We start from the raw sequence: 20,583 nt of genomic DNA on the forward strand, positions 1-20,583 counted from the left end.
CTCATAACCTCACAGCCTCATGACCTCATAGCCTCATAGCCCCACAGCCTCATAACCTCAAAACCTCATAACCTCACAGCCTCATGACCTCAAAATCTCATAACCTCACAGCCTCATGACCTCACAACCTCATAACCTCAAAATCTCATAACCTCACAGCCTCATGACCTCACAGCCTCAAAACCTCACAAGCTCATAACTTCACAGCCTCACAACCTCAAACTCAAAGCCTCATAACCTCACAGCCTCATAACCTCACAGCCTCATAATCTCACAGCCTCATAACCTCACAAGCTCATAACCTCACAGCCTCATAACTTCACAGCCTCACAACCTCACAGCCTCATAACCTCACAGCCTCACAACCTCAAACTCAAAGCCTCACAGCCTCATAACCTCATAGCCTCATAACCTCATAGCCTCATAACCTCACAGCCTCATAACCTCACAGCCTCACAGCCTCACAACCTCACAGCCTCACAACCTCACAGCCTCATAACCTCACAGCCTCACAACCTCAAACTCAAAGCCTCATAGCCTCATAACCTCATAGCCTCATAACCTCACAGCCTCATAGCCCCACAGCCCCACAGCCCCACAGCCTCATAACCTCACAGCCTCATAACCTCACAGCCTCAAAACCTCACAAGCTCATAACCTCACAGCCTCACAACCTCAAACTCAAAGCCTCATAGCCTCATAACCTCATAGCCTCATAACCTCACAGCCTCATAGCCCCACAGCCCCACAGCCCCACAGCCTCATAACCTCACAGCCTCATAACCTCACAGCCTCAAAACCTCACAAGCTCATAACCTCACAGCCTCACAACCTCAAACTCAAAGCCTCATAGCCTCATAACCTCATAGCCTCACAACCTCTCAGCCTCACAACCTCACAGCCTCACAACCTCTCAGCCTCACAACCTCACAGCCTCATAGCCCCACAGCCTCATAACGTCACAGCCTCATGACCTCATAACCTCACAGCCTCATAACCTCAAAGCCTCATAACCTCACAGCCTCATAACCTCACAGCCTCAAACTCAAAGCCTCATAGCCTCATAGCCTCATAGCCTCATAACCTCATAACCTCACAGCCTCAAAGCCTCACAGCCTCAAAGCCTCACAGCCTCACAACCTCACAGCCTCACAACCTCACAGCCTCAAAGCCTCACAGCCTGGAAGAATACGGTAATTCTAACTGATGGTCTTTGTGGCTTCCAGGCTGGAGGTCAGACACCAAAAGTGAAGCCCAAAGTCCAAGAGGAGGGAGACCAGAGAGACGCCATGATCAGCATGATCTCCATGGCCTCGTCCGAGAGCACGGTGGCCGGGCTGATGAGCCTGTCGGCGCCTCCTTCGGCCTCCTCGTCCTCCTCCGGCGGGGAGAAGGACAGGAGCGTGTCCGGCAGCGCTCCGTCGTGGAGCGGGAAAGGTCCCGGAGCCGAGCAGCCCAACCACGAGGTCCACGCCCCGGCCAAGGTCTCGCTCAGCGAGTACCGAGCCAAGAACGCAGACGTCCTGGCCGCACAGAAGAGGAAGCTGGAGAACATGGAGGCCAGCGTAAAGAGAGAGTACGCCAACGCCGCCCAGGCCCTCATCGGTCAGCAGCAGAGGAAGGAGAAGCAGCAGCATCATCACCACCAGCAGGCCAGCTCCTCCTCAGATGGGGCCAACCCTTCCCCCATCATCCTGAAAATCCCCCTGGAGAAGGACAGACATGACCGGAGCTCTTTGAAAGTCCGCTTCCCTCTGGCAGGAGGAGGAGGAGGAGGAGGAGGAGGAGGAGGAGGAGGGGGGGGGCGGCAGTGCCCGAGCAAGTCAGGATCCAGATATTAAAGTGAGGATACGAGTGCCTGAGAAGCAGAGGGGGAATTCTGGGGAGGAGAGCAAGAGCAGGGACAAGCACAGGGAGCGCTCCAACCACCACCACCACCACCACCACCACCACCACCACTCCTCCTCCAGCAGTGCCTCGCTCTCCTCTTCACACAAACACTCATCCAGCTCCGGTGGGGCACTAGGAAGCAGCAAAAAGGTCCCCAGCGACTCCTCCAGAACCAGCTCCTCAACTTCCTCTGCTTCTCGCAAGAGGACGCACTCCCAGGATCCCTCGGCGGGATCCCACCCCCCCTCCAAGGTCAGCAAGTCGTCCAGAAACCCTTACCAGCTCCCGTCCCTGTCTTCCTCCTCGGGGCAAACTGTGGGGCAAGGCCCCGACGTCCTCCCCTCTCTGGGCCTCCCCCACCATCAGGGGAGCTACTCGCACGCTAAAGGCGACAAGACGGACACCAATGGGCACGGCGGTGCGGGCAGCGCCCAGTCCAACGAGTACCAGGACACCTTTGAGATGTTGAACTCCCTGCTGAGCGCGCAGGGTGTCCAGCCGGCCCAGCCGGCCATGTTCGAGTATCGGTCCCAGTACGGGGACTATCGGTACGGCGGCGGCTCCAGAGGCACCAACCCCAGGCCCCCGCCCCTGCCCCTGGAGCCCCCGCCTCCACTGCCACCCTTACCCAAATGAGCTCCCCGCCAGGAGACCTGCTTCACGGACACCATGAACCCATCCTGTTACGTAAAGTACTGTATTCCTGTTCTCAGTTTCACTCACCCAGCAGTTCGATCGGCTTCAGTATGACAGCAGAGAAATGTACCCGTCACTCAAGAGCTTATCCTTTCTCAGTGTACTCATGGGGCAACAAGTGAGGTTTTAAAATTGTGAAGAGAAAAGAATTTACGGGAAAATGTACATATTTTGTTCTGTTCTGCTTAGTTGAACTGAAATGTGATGATGGGACCTGATTTTAGAGGAAGTCAATGTCTTGAAACCGTCTTCTTACAGCTGTCTTCTTTTTATAATGTTTTTATAGTGTGTTATTTATTAATGGAACTCTTTTAAGATTGGAAAAGAAGCTGTCCCCCTTTTCTACCTTTTTAAGGCTCCTCCTCTGTATGTACTTTCAGGGTCAAGGGGCATTTCCTCATCATGACTATACAGGCGGAGGTCAGAGTGCATGTCTCCAAAGCCATCGTTTCAATATGATTCTCCTTTTTTCTCTTTCTTTTACTTTCATGTTTTCAACAAGCAGCCATATAACCTCAAAGGAAATAAATTCCCCTCCCTCTGCCGGTTAAAGTTGGTATTGCTGTATTGTTTCACATGCACAGATTTTAAAATGTAAAAAAAAAAAAAAAAAAAAAAGGGGAAAACAGGTGTAAATTATGGAAGCTCTAGTTTTTGGCTTTCAGTGTTGCAGTCATTGTTTTAAATGGTTGTAAAATAATTTCTCATATTTACACGAAGTTCATACCAAGGACATTTATCTGTTCAGAGGTTTTAAACATATCTACCTGGTGTGATCACAACGAAGGAAGTGCCAACACAAAAAAAAGCCCTAAAGGAACAAAAAGTATCAGGTTTAAGTTTGACAGCTTCGTTTCCTTGAAAGGACAGTGTGTCATAGTTGTAAATTACAAATAAGTTATGAAAAAATAAGCTAATAAATTCTAGGTATGATCATGTAGTTCCACTGTTTCTGCATCTCCTTACATATATTATTGTCGAACTAATCACCTAGCCCCAACCTGTCTTGTCTTATAATCTGGCATTCAGCCAATAAAATAGTAAGTGAACAATAAACGAAGCAGCTTTTTAGAATCAGTAAATAAAAGCTGCACACAGCAGTACAGCGACTCACTGGTGCCACCTAATGTGTAGCGCACACTGCACCTCTGAGGACGTTTCTGGGCTTCCACAACTCGGAGGGAAAAGAGAAACTGTCAGCTTGTGTGGAGAGAGATGTTTAATCTATTTTCACATCAGTGCTACCAAAAAAGTCACCCTGAAGTTCCTTTGAGAACAGATTTGACCCTGTTGAGCACAGTGTGTAGCAGGAACAATATCTGGACAGTGGCTCTATTTACAAGAGTGCAGGTTTTGCAATGTGCACTGTATTCACTATCATGATTTCCTCAAATCAACTGCTTGTTTTTCTTGTTTGGGTTCTTTGGAATATGTCTATTTTCCATGTACCTGTTCATGCCTGTCAGCTCACACAGGTTTGGTTCAGTCCTCCCTGACTTCATATCCTCACATAAAATCAGTGTTTTCAAATTTTAAATTCAACTGCAGTCCATGTCTTCATCCAAAATGTTTGCATGTGCTCTTCTAGATGTGTAAATTTGCATAATATGGCAGAAAAACAGAATATAGATTCACCTCCATATGACAAGGTCTTCAGCATGATGTCCAATACTGTCTAAAAAAGTCTGATTCATTTTTAAAGAATGTTGACAACAAATGCAGGTCATCACCTGTAAATTTAATCCATATTGAGCTTGATATGGGTTTGACTTTGTAGTGTTACTGCTGTTAACCTGCATTCTCGTCATTTGGTAATCAAACTGTTTAGGCAGTTCAGTGTAATGCAGTTCTTCAAACCAGCCATGTAATTGCAAAATATTTTTTCCACTTGATGTCTGGGAACATGCTGGATAATAAAGACAATGTTCCTTGCTCAGGCAGCAGGGGTTTTATTATTTGCTCTTTTCTTATAACAGGGAAACGGTAAATGCACTGAATATTTATGTGAGTGGGTTTACCTACAATGCAATTGACAAAGTATTCCTTGTCTGGCCATTAGGACAGATATCTTTAAAAAATAATTTGTTTTTAAACTTGTTTTTTGATTGGGTCAATTATTCTAGTTGGATAATTAACTCGTTGGAAAGAGATATTAATGAATTTAGGACACTTTTATGATCTGAGAAGAGAACAGGACACTCATACAACTCAACAATGCACAAATCACTACTATAAGTTACATGTGTTTTAGTGACTCTCAGGTCTGAAAAGAAAGGTTTGTTTTTCGGCTGAAAAGGTTTATGTGCACACTGTTCATTTTGATATGTGGTTGCTTTATTCTCAAAGTCAATAAATATTTTACGAAACCTCCTTGCCTGGTTGTTGTGGAGCAACCGGTTTTGATTGGGGATCTTCTGGACCAATGAGCTGCCAATGAGGGCGTTGAATCCTGACCAATCGGAGCTCAGGGTGGGCGGGATTTCAGGGATATTTCGGTGCCTTGTGGAACATCAGACCCAGCGCGAGGAGACGTCTGAGAAGAAGGTAAGATGGCTACATTAAGACACTGAATGGGGCAATCGCATGTGTTCCGATAAGGGATATGGTTCTGGATTCGACAAGGGGAAGTATCTGGGACCACGAGCCGTGAAAGTTCCTATTCCAGCCTCCAGTTGTCAAGATTAGCGTGTTAGCTTGTGTTGGCGTCGTCTGAGCCAAGATGGCGCCTCCGGAGCAGTGACGCAGTCTGGAGGCGGGCTGAAGCGCGCGAGGCTGCCGCTGGAAGCGCCTTTTTATTTAAACCAAAGTTAGTTCCTGCAGGTATGTGGTTGCAGCGACGGTTGTAGGTGTTGCAGTCATTAAAGGGCTAACGGCTGTGAGCTCGTGGTGAACGGGGCCGTTGGCGACACTGTGGAGCTACCTGACACGCGGTTCGGTTTAACGCTCCACTTCTTGCAGACGGAGTCGCGTCATAGGTCATGTGACCGCCCATAGCAACCGTCCTCAAGGGGGGAAACTACAGCCTCGCGCTGTTCACTGTGTCTTGTGCGTTGCGGTTTTAGGTGTTATTGTAGTGTAATTTTACATTTGTTCAGTGCGTGGAAGGTCTTGTCGGCTATAGATGGCCTACACATACTACGACAAGCTTTTTGGGGATAGTTTCGCCCGATATAGAACAAAATTGGACATTGTGGGTGTAAAAGTGCCCCTTCAGACTCCCTGCTGACGAGCAGCTGACGGTATGTGGGATTTTTTTTTGGCAATTCATCTGTGAAGAGGCACTGTGTGAACAGCCCTGTCTGCTCCGCTCCGTCCGTGTGTGTATAATTACCTCATGCAACAAAGTAGTATCATAGTATTGTGAATAGGGCTGTCCCAAACGATTATTTTTCTCCCGATTAATCTATCGACTATCTTTACGATTAGTCTAACGACTAATCTAGTCTAACGACTTTTCACATACTCAAGCTATTATTTTTTTGGTTGATGATTATTAATTCACAAAGACACTTCAGAACAGTGTTTTTAATTATTTGTTTATTAAATAAAAACAATTTGAAATTGAATGAAGAGTCACATCTCTTTTAGGCAGGCATCATGACGTGTGAACAAGAATGAGGTATTTCTGTATGCATTACAGTGAAACAATGTGTGAGCGCATGTTCAGCGGCCCAAGTAAAAGAATTAGCAAAAATAAATAAATAGCTCTTAAACACAAAGTCCAATGAGGTCAAATACTGAAGACATTAACTCCAGTGCAAGTGAATACAAACAGAACTTTTTCCAACAGGATTTACATCAGTTTCTCTTCTCTCAACTCTAGTCTCTCTTGATTGTTCTCTCTCGGCATTGAAGTGAAGGAATGTGAGCACGTCTACATGCTTCGGTGTCAGGCTTGCTCTTTTTTTTGTAACGGTGTTCCCAGCAGCTGAGAAGAGACGCTCAGATGGTGTTGAACATGGCCTGATGATTTGCTTTTCTGTCTTATGCTTATGTGTGATTGATCATGGCCTGTTGGAAAAATTCAATAAAGTTTAAAAAAAAAAAAGAAGTAGTTGCGGGAACAGCCAGGTATGATCTGGCTATCAGAGCCAGGTTGGGAAACGTTTCTTTGTCCCTCCACCACTGCAGTGAGCCGAGGCTCTTATTCTTTTTAAGTGACTGTTGTTCAGTTTGTTTTAACCTGAAAAATAGAGGGATAAAGCAGAGTGCATACTGAAATATTACCACAATGATTTTGAAAAGGCACACATTATATATTAGTGCAGTCTTGGAGACTTTTTTTTTTTCTTAAACCAGCGAGAGCAGCACATCGTCCTAAATAATAATATCTGCATGCTGTGCTGCGCCCGAGGTCTGCACAGAGACGGTGAGGCCGACAGCTGTCCGGAGCAGCAGCGGAGTAGAGATATAAATAGATGCCACATGTTACTGTTTATGGGAGCATAAAGCAGCAGAACCAGTAACGTTACCTATAAGCACCAACACAATTTGACTGGAGTGAAACGGCTCTGCTAACGTTAGCTACATAATGCACAACGCTGAAACACTGTAACTTTGACCGCAACCCGCTGCTTCTAGAAATGAAACTTAACGATGCACGTTAACACGTCATGTTAGTTAGTTAGATGGACTTACGATCCTCCAGCAGTACACCTGGGTGACGTCGCTTCAGGTGTTCGTTCATCGCTGCTGTGCTGCTGTGGTACGCCAACTCGGCTTTGCAAAGGCCACAAACAACCAACTCGTTTGATTTTTCTTTGAGATATGTCCGTACTTTGGACTTTCTTGATCGCTTTTTTCGCTGCGTCGCGGCGTCGCTCTCCTCTTCCCGGCCCGGAGCCTCCGCCATTTCTGCTGTGCGCACTTGTTTACATGTGACGGTGTGCACGTGTCGACGTGTTTACGTCATTCGACGGTATAGTGTGCATGTCGACGTATTTATGTCATTGACGACGTCGACTACGTCGAATAATCGGGACAGCCTTAATTGTGAACAAAGCGCCGGTCAATTTACGTTCAAGTGTAATTGTGCTATAAAAAAAACAGTGAACACCAGACATTTTCCTGAATTTATAAAACCCGCCGGACGCCCCGGACAGGACGTAAAAAGTGGACATGTCCGGGAAAAAGGGGACGCTTGGTCACTGTACTCTGTACTGTATACAGCCCAGGTTAGAGGAGGAGACAGTGCAGGAGGAAGAGGAGGAAGAGGAGGAAGAGGAGGGCAGGGTGGAAGAGACAAAAACACTGAAAAGGTATCAGGAGTAATAAATACATACATGACATAAAGTGAGCTGAGAACACATATGTGTAATGAGATCTTGGGTGCCAAGTTGTTGTGGAGAGGGGTCAGGCCATTTTCTGAATTCCATGTCGACTTTCTATTTATAGCTTGCAGCCACAGTCGGCGCCTTTCTGGTTCCACACATTCATTCACTCGGTATCATATAAAAAGACAGAGTAGGATTTTTTTCTTTGATTGTTGGTGCAGCCGACCACACAACAACTTTTAACCATCTTAGAACTTCCCCCGTATTGTACGTCTTTGCTCTTTCTAAGCGAGCGGAGACGATGGCTTTCCCCTTTGCACTGGTTGCTATGGGCGACGGACCCGGATGTTGGCCAAATGCCCGGCTGTCTGTCTGTATGAATAGTTTCACTTGTTCCTGTGAAACCTGCGTGGATATCACGCGTCTGCTCTGCGGACCGAGTAGAAGAGCGTTGCTGGAGCCCTGCAGCGGGAGTCTTCAGGTGATACCGCTGCGGGCCTTCACCATAGGAACAGTTCTTTAGAGGAACAGCGGAGCTTTGTCCTTTATCAGGCCGCTTGGCTCTCTGACACAGGTCAATCACTTCATTCCTCAATGAACCAAGTGCCACTTTTTAACATGTACACTGTGTTGAGTCTTCATCAGCACTTCTTTCCATTTTGATAGATATTTGTTTTTATTTGCTCGTAAGAAACTCCTCAATTTAACCCCGACTCTCCATTAATACAAACAATAACACTAATGGATTTTATTTATAACGCACTTTACGTTTGTGGGCAAATCTCTAAGAACAACAATCAAGAGGACATTAAAGGCAATAATAGAAGAAACCATTAAGACAGTAAAAACAGTCAAAGCAATCAGCAGTAAAATCACTCAGAAAAGGCAGTGCAAAATACAAAGGTTTTCAGCTCTTTTTTTTTTTTTTTGAAAGAGTTCACCGTCTGGAGCCTGAGGTGGTCAGGGGCGGCGTTCCACGGACGGGGACCCCCGTGGTCCTGAGCCGAGTCCTGGGCGGTGTAGACGGTGCAGCTGGCCGGGCCGGGTTCTGGGTGGAGGAGTTCAGTGAGATGGGTGGGGGCTGCTCCGTGCAGACGGTGGTGGGTGGAGAAGGACTCTGAACTGAATGCGAAGGTGAACAGGAAGCCAGTGCAGAGAGTGAAGGATGCGCTGATGTGGTCTTGTTTACGCCCATCATCAGGACCCGGGCAGCGCTGGTCTGGACATACTGAAGCCTTTGCAGGCTCCGGCCAGGGATCCCGACGAGTGTGTTAGACCTGGTCTCAAAGGGAGGATCGAATCTTTTCCATTCGATGACATTCCTTAAACTTTATTAGAACTGTCTAGGAGACAAAGACATCCTGGACAAAGTCTGGACGGATGCTTTGAGTAATATACACAGATCCAATCCACTTTTATTCATAGAGCACATTACAAAACAGAAAATTAAACTGATAAACCACGTAAAGTGAATAAAAGACATAATTAAACATGGAAAAATAATTAAAGGACATAGAGGACCACAAAAGTCATGCCAGGTTAAGGGCTGTGAAAAAACAACATGGCAGTATATTGTGATGCTCAGCTACCCAATATATCGATTTAACAGTTATTAACACTGTTTTTTATTATAATATTTATGTTTTAAAGGCACTGTGGATACAGCAGGACTTTTGACCCTCTGCTCTCGTGGACTCAGATTAAATCCTTCATGTTTCAGAGACTGGATTAGTTGTACCGGCTGCAGGTGATAACGCTTCGTTGAGCCAATCGGGGAAACGAGGAGAAAACAGTTACTTTGAGACATTTGGAATCTGGTACTTTTGACTCCGTCCGCCCTCTGAATAATCAATATCATCTCGTGTTCCTGTACTGCAACTGGTGTTGTTTCTTTGTTCTCTTTCCAGAATTTCCTAGTTTGGGCTTCAGAGAGTAACACTCCACTGTTTATTTCTCTCTGGTTTTAAAGGTGCTGTAGGCCTAAGCAAGATGGCGATTTGAAACCCAGCACAGCCAATCCTGTCCTGTTTTCTCTGACATCACGCCCTTACGCAAGTTAAGCCCCTCCCACAAGAATGTGCGACGAACGCCCCTCGACTAATCACGGTTAGAGCCTCAGGGGCTCTTCTGATTGGTCAAAGATACCTGGAGCTGTGGAGATTCCTTTTCAGCTCAGAACAGAGACGGATGGAAACGCTGCGCCCTCGCGGTAGAGCAGTGATGCTGCACTCCTAAAGGATTATCACTGGATACTCTGACATTTAATCCAAAGAAAATACAGAAACATTAGCTCTGACTAGCAAAATCCTGCCTACAGCAGCTTTAAGTTAACTATATAATATGATAATGTATCAAGATAAATCACAGTACCTGGATACTACGACTGGTCCCGAATATAGAGCAGCTGACGTCACACACCCGGCCTCGCAATGCACGCTGGGCAGTCGCCGCCATGTTGGAGTGAAAACAGACATTCAGGCTCATGACGCTCTGTCACTATTCCAGAGGATTACTTCCCTAATTTTGGTCAGAGGAGCTGGATAGATGGAAAACGACCACAAAACGGTGAGGACATAAAACATGGTGTGTTTGGTTGAACAGCTGTGAGGTTTGGTGAAGAAGTGTGAGAAACATGATCTGAGCTGCTGCTGTGAATCGTGAAGCTGGGTTCTGGTTGGTTCTGGTCCTTACTGGAGGCGGTCGGCTCAGAAGAGTCCTCCTGCTGTCTCTTGAAGTTTCATATGGGACCCAGCACGTTGGGAGGAGCAGACGGATCTGGCGATTAGAGAACAGTAAATGTCTGCGTTCTCCAGATCGGGAGTTCTGGAGTCTCAGCCATGGATTCGTTGGAGAGCTGTGGGAGGGCGGTTTTTATCTCTGGACCTTTGCCGAACTTCTTCAGGGGCGCTGAAAGCTTCTCCAGACTGCTCAGCCTCAACACCTGGCTCCAGCGCTCCTGCTCAGCCTCCAACTTTTATTTCATTGACAATTTTAACCTTTTCTGGAACCGCCCAGCTTTTTGTCACCAGGACGGCCTTCAGCCGAGCCGCTGGGCAGCTCCAATTTAGCAGGGAACATTCAGCAGGCAGTCCACCCCCCCCCCCCCCCCCCCCCGCTGACTGACTACCTGGAAGCCCCCCCCATCCACCACACACCACACACACACCTTCACTGCCCCCGGACACACCACACACACCCCTCACACACCTTCACTGCCCCCGGACACACCACACACACCCCTCACACACCTTCACTGCCCCCGGACACACCACACACACCCCTCACACACCTTCACTGCCCCCGGACACACCACACACACCCCTCACACACCTTCACTGCCCCCGGACACACCACACACCATCCACAGCGTCCCAGTTATCATCTCCTCCAGACACCACATCCCTCGGACTGTTTTTAAACGAGAAAGGACTCTTTTATCAGTGAAACTTCACCGAGAGCCACATCCAGCCCGCCCACCACCATTAAAATGGCGCTGCTGAATGTGCGCTCTCTCTTAAACAAATCTTTTATTATTAATGATCTTATTTTAGATATAACTTGGACAGTCTGCTTTTAACTGAGACATGGCGGCTCTGATGCACCTGTTCTCCTCACTGAGGCTTCCCCACCAAGTTTTAGCTTTTTATCTTCAACCAGACAGGCTGAGAGGCTGGAGGGACCGCTTCCATTTTAAACAACTCATTTAGTGTGTGTGCAGCGGCTTTTAACAGTGTTAGCTCCTATGAGCACCACGCCTTTGTTTTAGCAGTCCCCCCATCCTGCTGAACAGAGTCCAGACCCCCTCAGTACTCTAGACCCCCTCAGTACTCTAGACCCCCTCAGTACTCCAGACCCCCTCAGTACTCCAGACCCCCTCAGTACTCTAGACCCTCTCAGTACTCCAGACCCCCTCAGTACTCCAGACCCCCTCAGTACTCTAGACCCCCTCAGTACTCTAGACCCCCTCAGTACTCCAGACCCCCTCAGTGCTCTAGACCCCCTCAGTACTCTAGACCCCCTCAGTACTCTAGACCCCCTCAGTACTCTAGACCCCCTCAGTACTCCAGACCCCCTCAGTACTCTAGACCCCCTCAGTACTCTAGACCCCCTCAGTACTCCAGACCCCCTCAGTACTCCAGACCCCCTCAGTACTCCAGACCCCCTCAGTACTCTGGTCTTTTTATCAGTGAATTTTCAGAACTTTTAACAATAATTCATTCTAAATATAACAGAATTTTAATAACTGGTGATTTTAACTTACATGTTGACGACATCTCGGACTCTATGTCCAGAGAATTTTTAAACTGTTTAGATTTGAAACAGCATGTCACACAGCCAGCTCACAACAGAGGACACACCCTGGACCTGGTTCTAACCCGGTCTGTCCATCAGTGTGTCCTCTGGTGTTGACCTGGCTGTGTCTGACCACTGCTGTGTGTTTTTTAACATCACCAGTTTTAACCAGCAGGGGGCCCCGGTGAGAGCAGTGAGGAGACCCACCTTACCTCTGAAGTGGCTGCAGATTCTATAGAGATCTTACAGAGCCCTCCTGCTGTGATTCTACCTGCACCCTGTGATTTTATCGTCGACGATTTTAACAGTAAACTGAAGTCCAGTCTGGACTCAGTCGCTCCACTTTTAACTAAAACTATCAAGGGCCATCCCAAACCCCCGTGGAGGAAGATTGATAAAATCATCACACTGAAAAGAAGCTGCAGGAGAGCTGAAAGAAGGTGGAGGAAATCCAAGTGGACTGTTCATCACCAGATTCTACGTCAACAACTCAAAATCTACAATAATGCAGTGAAACAGGCTGAACTTCCCTCTTCTCTCAACGTATTCCAGACAGTAAAGACAACCCCCGCTTCCTCTTCTCCACCTTCTACATTTTAACTGGCACTAATTTTAATAAAGCTTTTAAGGAGCGACAGACGCTCTCTGTGAAGACTCTGCAGACCACTTCAGAACTAAAATCCTGGACATCAGGTCCAGTCTTTTACCTCAACAGGTTTTATCAGTGAACACAGCTGAACCGTTGTCCATGCCTGAGGACACACTGGACAGTCTGGACCTGGTTGATGAAGGACTCTTGGTCCAGTTTTCTCCCAAGTAAAATCAACAACCTGCCTTTTAGATCCCATCCCCACCACTGTTTGAATCACTTTATGGATTCCTGGAGGAACAGATTTTAAATATCATGAACTGCTCTCTTCAGACGGTGTCTTCCCCACCGCCTTTAGAACGGCGGTGGTGAAGCCCCTTCTGAAGAACAGCAATTTAGACCCCAATGTTCTTAACAACTACAGACCAGCATCCAACTGACCATTTTTAAGTAAAGTTTTAGAAAGACTGGTTTTTAACCAAGTCAATGACTTTTTAATCAATAACATTTTAGAAAGACATCAGTCTGGTTTTAGAGTGAACCACAGTACCGAGACGCCCTTTAAAGATTTTAAATTACATCAGGTGGAACTTAGATAATAGAAAGCTCACAGTGTTGGTTCTGCTGGACCTGAGTGCCGCCTTCGACACAGTAGACCACCACATTTTAATAAACAGATTGAGTCACCTGGTGGGCCTCTCTGGTACTGTTCTTAGCTGGTTCAGGTCTTATCTCACATATCGATGTTTTTATGTAAGTATTAGGGATGGGACGAGATCTCGCGAGATCGAATGCCGCGAGATTAAGTATGTTTATATAAGGCAAAAACTCTTTATTAACTGGAATATTGACAGAATAATACATTACATGGCGCACAGCCATATAAACACGTGCAAAACCCTGAATATGCTCATATTCATATTTAAAAATCCGGTCGAAAAGGACATGAAATACTGTTCTGCGCATGTTCTATCTGCAGGGAATCTTGGTCTTTTGAGTCCACAAACTACTTCTGATACAGTTTAATTGATACGACGTAAAGGAAGTGTGCGGAAACGATCGTTCAGTTCTTCTCTTTATTGAAAAAACGGTGCATCGCATCAATGCACATTTCACCACGTCTTACCGGCTCACACTCTTTTTCTAACAGCATGCAGAGAGCCTGCAGCCTGCAGCCCTTCTTCCTCTGTGGTGTCTGTGTAAAATAAGGTTGAACATGCAAACAGCGCACCTAGTGGCATGAAGTGCAAATGCAGTCATGGCGTCGTCTGTGCGCCGCGGTTTGAATGGGAATAGGGGAACTAGGCGGCCGCCTCGGGCGCAGTGTAGAGCGGAGGGCAACGTGGCCGGACAAGGGGCGCTCCGACCCGACACTCCATGCTCCCACGCTGCATGTGAGTACCGCGCTGCCCCCACACCTCAGCACCAAACCCCCCACACCTCAGCAGCAGCAGCCCCCCCCCCCCGGTGTCGTGTCGTCTCGATCTCGTGGACTCAATCTCGCGAGACATCTCGTCCCGTGAAATTCGTGTCTCGTCCCACCCCTAGTAAGTTTGGATACTTGTTCCTCAGGAATCCATGAAATCAGGTGTGGGGTTCCCCAAGGTTCAATTTTAGGTCCCATAGTTTTTAATCTCTACATGCTTCATCTGGGGACGTCATCAGGAGACACGGCATCAGTTTCCATGGCTACGCTGACGACACTCAGCTGTTCATCGCCGTGTCTCCTGGTGACTCCGGGCCAATAAAAACCCTTTTTAACTGTATTTCAGACATCAAGTCATGGATGCAGTGAATTTCCTGCAGCTCCACCAGGACCAGACTGAGGTTTTCGTTATCGGTCCTGAAGGTCGGAGAGAGAAAATTTTATCTAAATTATCAGATTTTAAACCAGAACAATCGGTTAATAACCTGGGCGTGATGTTTGACTCTGAGCTAAGTTTTATTCCACACATTAAAAACATAACTAAGATTGGATTTTATCATCTGAAGAATAAAGCCAGAGTCGCCCGTTTCTCTCTCAGGCCAGCAGGAGGCGCTAATGCAGCTTTTATCTCCTGTAGATTAGACTGCTGTAATGCCTTGCTCTCTGGTCTTCCCAAAAAGAATATTTCAAACCTACAGTTATTACAAAACTCAGCCTCCGTGCTGATGAGGACCAGGGGGCGGAGCCACATTACACCGGTTTTACAGTCGCTGCATTGGCTCCCTGTCCGCTTCAGGATCGATTTTAAGGTTCTCTTATTAGTTTTTAAATGTGGTTGCTCACAAATGGGTCAAAAGCTATTTAAAAGACAGAAAACAATTTGTTCAAATCAACAATATAAAATCTAAAAATGGAAACGTAACTTGTGGGGTTCCTCAAGGATCCGTCCTTGGACCAGTACTCTTTCTTCTCTATATCAATGACATTGACGCTGCTTCCAGCTTATTGAAATGCATCTTGTTTGCGGATGATACTGCTTTGTATTATGCTGGAGACAATATAAATGAAGTATTAGAAATTGTGGAAAAAGAGTTTCAGAATGTTATAAAATGGTTCAACGCTAACAAACTATCTTTGAACATCAGTAAGACCAAATATATGATTTTCAGTTACAGAAGGACAGACGTTGACACAGCACTGACAGTGGAAGGTATGGAGATCGAAATAACAAAGGAAATTAAGTTTTTAGGTGTATTGCTGGATGAACAACTAACATGGAAATCCCATATAGAGCACGTTAAAACTAAGATTTCTCAAACCATTGCTGTTCTGTACAAATTGAAAGAGTCGCTTCACAATAACTCTTTGTTTCTGTTGTACAGTTCATTGATCATACCATATCTGACCTACTGCGTTGAAGTCTGGGGAAATGCTTGTAAGACCTACATTGAACCACTCTTCCTTTTACAGAAACGAGCGGTTCGTGTGGTGAATGGAAGTGGTTACAGAGACCACACTAACCCAATATTTATAAAATTGAAATCCTTAAAAATTAAAGAATTGGTAGAACTCAACCTTCTTAAAACAATGTATAAAGCTCCCCGGAAAAAGTTACCATTTAATTTACAGAATAGATTTGCAAAGCGAGACAGTCAATATAGATTAAGAGGAACTGAAGTTTTCAAACGACCAGAATCAAGAACCAAATTGAAGGAAAGATGCATCACAACAAAAGGAATCAGTTTATGGAATAAACTTGACAGTGAAATGAAGAGGTCTCAGTCCATTCACATCTTCAAGAAATGTTTAAAAGCGCAGTTATTGGGAGGGAACGACTCTGTTTTAAAGAATGGTCAAACTTAGAATGATTGTTTCTTTTGAAAATATTTCATTAAGGTTTTTTTTTTTGTATTTACATTTTGGGAAATGGTTGTATTTGATCTGTAATTATTTGTGAAATGGTCGTATTTGTATTTTGATTTAGTGAAATGGTTGTATTTAATTTTGTATTTTTTTTTGTGATATGTTAACAAATCTTGATAAATTATGTTGATAGGGGCAGACATCGTAAGTCTCACTCTTTCTGTTCCTTTTCATTTCTTTCTTTTAAAAAGAATGAAACAAATAAAATCAATCAATCAAATGTCTTAATGGCCTTGCGCCTTCTTATCTGGCTGACCTGTTTTTACCCTATCGACCCTCAAGGCCCTGAGGTCCTCTGGCAGCAGCCTATTGCGTGTTCCTAAAGCTAGAACCAAAACCCATGGCGAGGCGGCTTTTCGCCACTGCGGCCCCGCCTGTGGAACAGCCTGCAGCAGAACCTCAGGACCGCAGAGACTGCTGATAGTTTTAAAGGGAGGTTGAAAACACACCTTTTTAATCTGGCTTTTAATTGACCTTTTATACTTCTTATCGCCATCATTTTTATTTTTGGTCATTTTAATTTTTAATATACTTATCCTATAGTGGTGTGTATCGCCTAGTATCTGGCGATACGATTTGTATCACGATTCATGGGTCACGATTCAATATATCCCGATATATCCCGATACCAATGTTCATGACGATTATTGCGATACTTTAGGAACAACAAATTTGTAAACTAGTAGTACTTCATGAGAAACTTGTATGAAACACATTTTATTCATCCCAAATGCAACAGAAGCACTCAAGCAACTATATTTAACAGCAAACAAGTTGCAGGCTACTTTTTCATTTAAACAGTAAATAAAAATAAAGGCTACATATACCTTCAATAATGTAACATGTTTTGAGAAAATAAAGTGTAATCATTGTAAAACTTTGAATTGAATTAAATTGAAATTCCTTTATTTGTCCCACAGGGGGAAATTGCAATGTTAAGCAGCACAGAGAAAAGAAAGAAACAGAAAAGAAATGCAAAATATGAGAATTTACAAGGTCCAACCATACATAGAAAAATTAACTGTAAATTTAGGATCAATATAATTAAATAACAGATACAAACTAAATGACATAATTTAAATATAGTTTAAATGTAAGTTTTAGACAGATATAAAGAAATAACAGATATACACTAACAGATATAAATCAAATATAAATTAAATATACATTTAAGACAGAACACATATGTAAAGTATAATAACAGATGAGTTACATATTTAAATATACATATAGGACAGACATATGTACAATATTATAGAAAAATGTGAGACATGAGAAGACAGACACACAGGAGTGTCATTTAGGACAGTGTGTGGTGTTTGGACTGGTTGGAGCAGTGCTGGCTGTAGAGTCTGATGGCAGCAGGGAGGAAGGACCTGCTGAGGAGGCAACGCTCCTTCTCACACCTGGGGGGACGCAGCCTGTCCCTCACAGCTGTCCAGGTCCCTCAGGGTGTCCTGCATGGGGACATCCTGCTCAAATGCATGTGGGTTGGTGGTGTTTCCGCGGTATTTGACTTTTGCAAAGCACATTTTACAAACGGCGTGGCTCTTATCTGTCCCTCCGTCCTGGTTGTAAAAGCCACAGTGCGTCCAGATTCCAGCTTTATAAATATTCCTCGGAGCGTCTCCCACTTCCTCCGCCACGGGAGACTGTTGTGTGATCAAGTTACCGCGAGACGGTAGTGTAAAGAAACCACCGGGAGAGCTCTGGCGAGATGCTGTTCTTCTCTGGCGGACTGGAGGCTCTGCAAAGCTCTTGGTGTGGTGTGCTGCCAACTAGTGGCCAGGAGTAAAAGTGCAGCACACAAAAAGACGCCGCAATGGATATTTGCCGGGTAAATAATTAAAAATCGATATAGACGTATTTTGAATCGATGCGAGAATCCCGTGACGTCATATCGCGATATATCACCAAATTGATTTTTTTAACACCCCTATTATCCTATTTATTCATTCTATTTTTACTATGTACTTTTAATTTATTTTATTTTCTATTTTATAATCTTATCTTACTTTTTATTTTTTTATTAGCTTTGTATCATGTCTTTTTAACATCTGTTTAACTCCAGTGTTTCCTCAGGGGGGTCCTTCACACCGGGAGTTGGTCCCGGTCCTCTGCTGGGGTCGCTGCGCTCGAGTCCTCTGGTCCTGGCTGGCCTGGGGGGCTCCACACCTTGGTGTGCGGGATCCCGTTGGTCTGACGGGGTCGGGGGTCGAGCACTGGGGCCCCAGTACTAATGACCTTCGCCTTCTCCTGGTGTGAACGGCCCCACTGGTAGTGTTTTCCCATGGTGCTTAGTGCCATGCCATGTCTCCTCTGCCTTGCTATGGACATAAATTGTGTGTGTGTGTGTGTGTGTGTGTGTGTGTGTGTGTGTGTGTGTGTGTGTGTGTGTGGTGTACACTTATTGATGGTGCGGTTTTTATTTTTATTCTTTTGTTTTTTTTTTATGACTGTTTTTTTACCGTTCAGCACTTTGCGTTGTTTTTATTATCATGAAAAGTGCTATACAAATAAAGTTTGATTTGATTTGAAAAGTAAATTATCAATAATGATTAGGGCTGGGTACCGTTTAACGGTACCTCAGTGGTACCGGCCGAAAAACTTCAGTATATACCGGTACCGAACAAGAGACGTGCGTACGGGTATCAGTTCCGGCTCTTAAAGTGACAGCGCGGTCAATAAACATGCGCAGAAACGATGGTTCAGTTCTTCTCTTTTACTGAAAAAACGCTGCATCCATCATTGAACATGAGACCACGTCTTCCGGCTCTCACTCTTTCTAACAGCATGCAGAGAGCCTGCAGCCTGCAGCCCTTCTTCCTCTGTGGTGTCTGTGTAAAATAAGGTTGAACATGCAAACAGCGCACCTAGTGGCAGGAAGTGTAAATGCAGTCATGGCGTCGTCGGTGTGCCGTGAAGGAAGGAACCGAAAAAAAGTGTTGTTCAGGAACCGGTACCGTACGCGAGGCATCGAAAAAGTACTTATACCCGAAAAATATGCACCCGATGATACCCGGCCCTAATAATGATCGATATCGATCAGTATGAATTGTTTTCATGGATATGGTGCAGCCCACATGTCCACTCCTCTGCCAAACTTGCCAATGCATCTTAATCCCAAATGTAGAGGAAGTAGTCACACTTTCCAGCAACGTCAGACTCGTTTCCCATAAACACCTTCAGAACCAAAAAACACCCAAACATAAATGTGTGTCTTGTGATTTCCCTCTAGGCGTGAAATGAACAGGATACGAATCCACGTTTTGCCCTCAAGTCGAAACCGGGTGACCCAGACCCCCCGACCTCAGGAGCCCCTGGCCTGCTCCTTCACACAGCGACCGTGCTCCCAGCCACGCCTGGAGGGCCTGGACTTCTGCATCAAACACATCCTGGAGGACAAGAACGCTCCGTTCAAGCAGTGCAGCTACGTCTCCGCGAAGAACGGCAAGCGCTGCCCCACTGCGGCTCCCAAGGCCGACAGGAAGGACGGGTGAGTGGAACGCCGCCGCCGCCGCCGGTGCCAGGGGGGCTGTTGCCAGTGTTGATGTGGACCTTTAATTCCAGGAGTGGGGGGCGTACTCCAGTACTTCACCCATTTTTCTCTGTCTGTTCTGCAGGGTGACGTTCTGTGCAGAACACGCCCGCAGAAATGCAGTGGCTCTCCGAGCTCAGATGAGAAAGGCGTCCTCCGGTCCTTCCCCAGAGACACTCTTGTCTCAGCTGAGTGGATACAGCCGAGCAGACACCCCCGGTCCGGATGGAGGACACTCGGAAGCTGCTCGCGCTCTGGGTACAGTCCTCTCTCTTCAGTTCTGCTGTGGAAGCGTCTGTAGCCACAGGGCTTGGTGTTGGTATTGACGGTGGGCGTATAGGGCCCTTTTGTTCCGGACCATGGCTCACTTCACGGACTTTCTGGGAAAGTCTGCTTCACTTGCTCCCTGAACTCTGATCTGGATCAAACAAGTGAACTCAGGTTCCCTTGAAAACGTGGCTCCTGGCTCCCTGACGAGCTGTCCTGAGTGGATGTAGCGAGAGGACGTGATGAGGAGTGCAGTGCATGCTGGATAACGAATCAGAAGGAGCAGTGCAAAAAGTGATGTGGTCGGGTGTGAAGTGTTGAGGAAGTGTCAGGGGAGTGCTGGGAGTGTCGGAGTGTTGGGGAAGTGCTGGGAGTGTCGGGGCGTTGGGGGAGTGTCGGAGTGTTGGGGGAGTGCTGGGAGTGTCGGGGCGTTGGGGGAGTGTCGGGGCGTTGGGGGAGTGTCGGGGCGTTGGGGGAGTGTCGGGGCGTTGGGGGAGTGTCGGAGTGTTGGGGAAGTGTCGGAGTGTTGGGGGAGTGCTGGGAGTGTCGGGGCGTTGGGGGAGTGTCGGGGCGTTGGGGAAGTGCTGGGAGTGTCGGAGTGTTGGGGGAGTGTCGGAGTGTTGGGGGAGTGCTGGGAGTGTCGGGGCGTTGGGGGAGTGTCGGGGCGTTGGGGAAGTGCTGGGAGTGT

At 46.2% G+C, this 20,583-nt stretch overlaps 2 protein-coding genes across 3 annotated transcripts in view; both read left to right on the forward strand.

Annotated features, from left to right (window-relative positions):
* The window catches only part of LOC115407797 (cyclin-T1), a 38,313-nt gene extending 34,880 nt beyond the window's left edge, over positions 1 to 3,433 (forward strand). Inside the window, 2 exon segments of the mRNA XM_075410470.1 lie at positions 1,227 to 1,778; positions 1,780 to 3,433. Of these exon segments, the coding sequence (XP_075266585.1) occupies positions 1,227 to 1,778; positions 1,780 to 2,526 (1,299 nt within the window). The 3' untranslated portion in view covers positions 2,527 to 3,433.
* A 1,637-nt stretch (positions 3,434 to 5,070) lies between these two features.
* Positions 5,071 to 20,583, forward strand: part of kansl2 (KAT8 regulatory NSL complex subunit 2) — a 35,867-nt gene continuing 20,354 nt past the window's right edge. Inside the window, exons 1-3 of one of the 2 annotated variants that reach the window (XM_030118294.1) lie at positions 5,071 to 5,130; positions 19,329 to 19,586; positions 19,714 to 19,886. In XM_030118294.1, the coding sequence (XP_029974154.1) occupies positions 19,336 to 19,586; positions 19,714 to 19,886 (424 nt within the window). In that variant the 5' untranslated portion in view covers positions 5,071 to 5,130; positions 19,329 to 19,335. Of the gene's footprint in view, positions 5,131 to 10,403; positions 10,425 to 19,328; positions 19,587 to 19,713; positions 19,887 to 20,583 lie in introns of those variants that run through there. The other variant, XM_030118295.1, reaches the window with a different exon arrangement.

This window comes from Salarias fasciatus, chromosome 20, assembly GCF_902148845.1.
Source record: "Salarias fasciatus chromosome 20, fSalaFa1.1, whole genome shotgun sequence".
NCBI classification, from domain to species: domain Eukaryota; kingdom Metazoa; phylum Chordata; class Actinopteri; order Blenniiformes; family Blenniidae; genus Salarias; species Salarias fasciatus.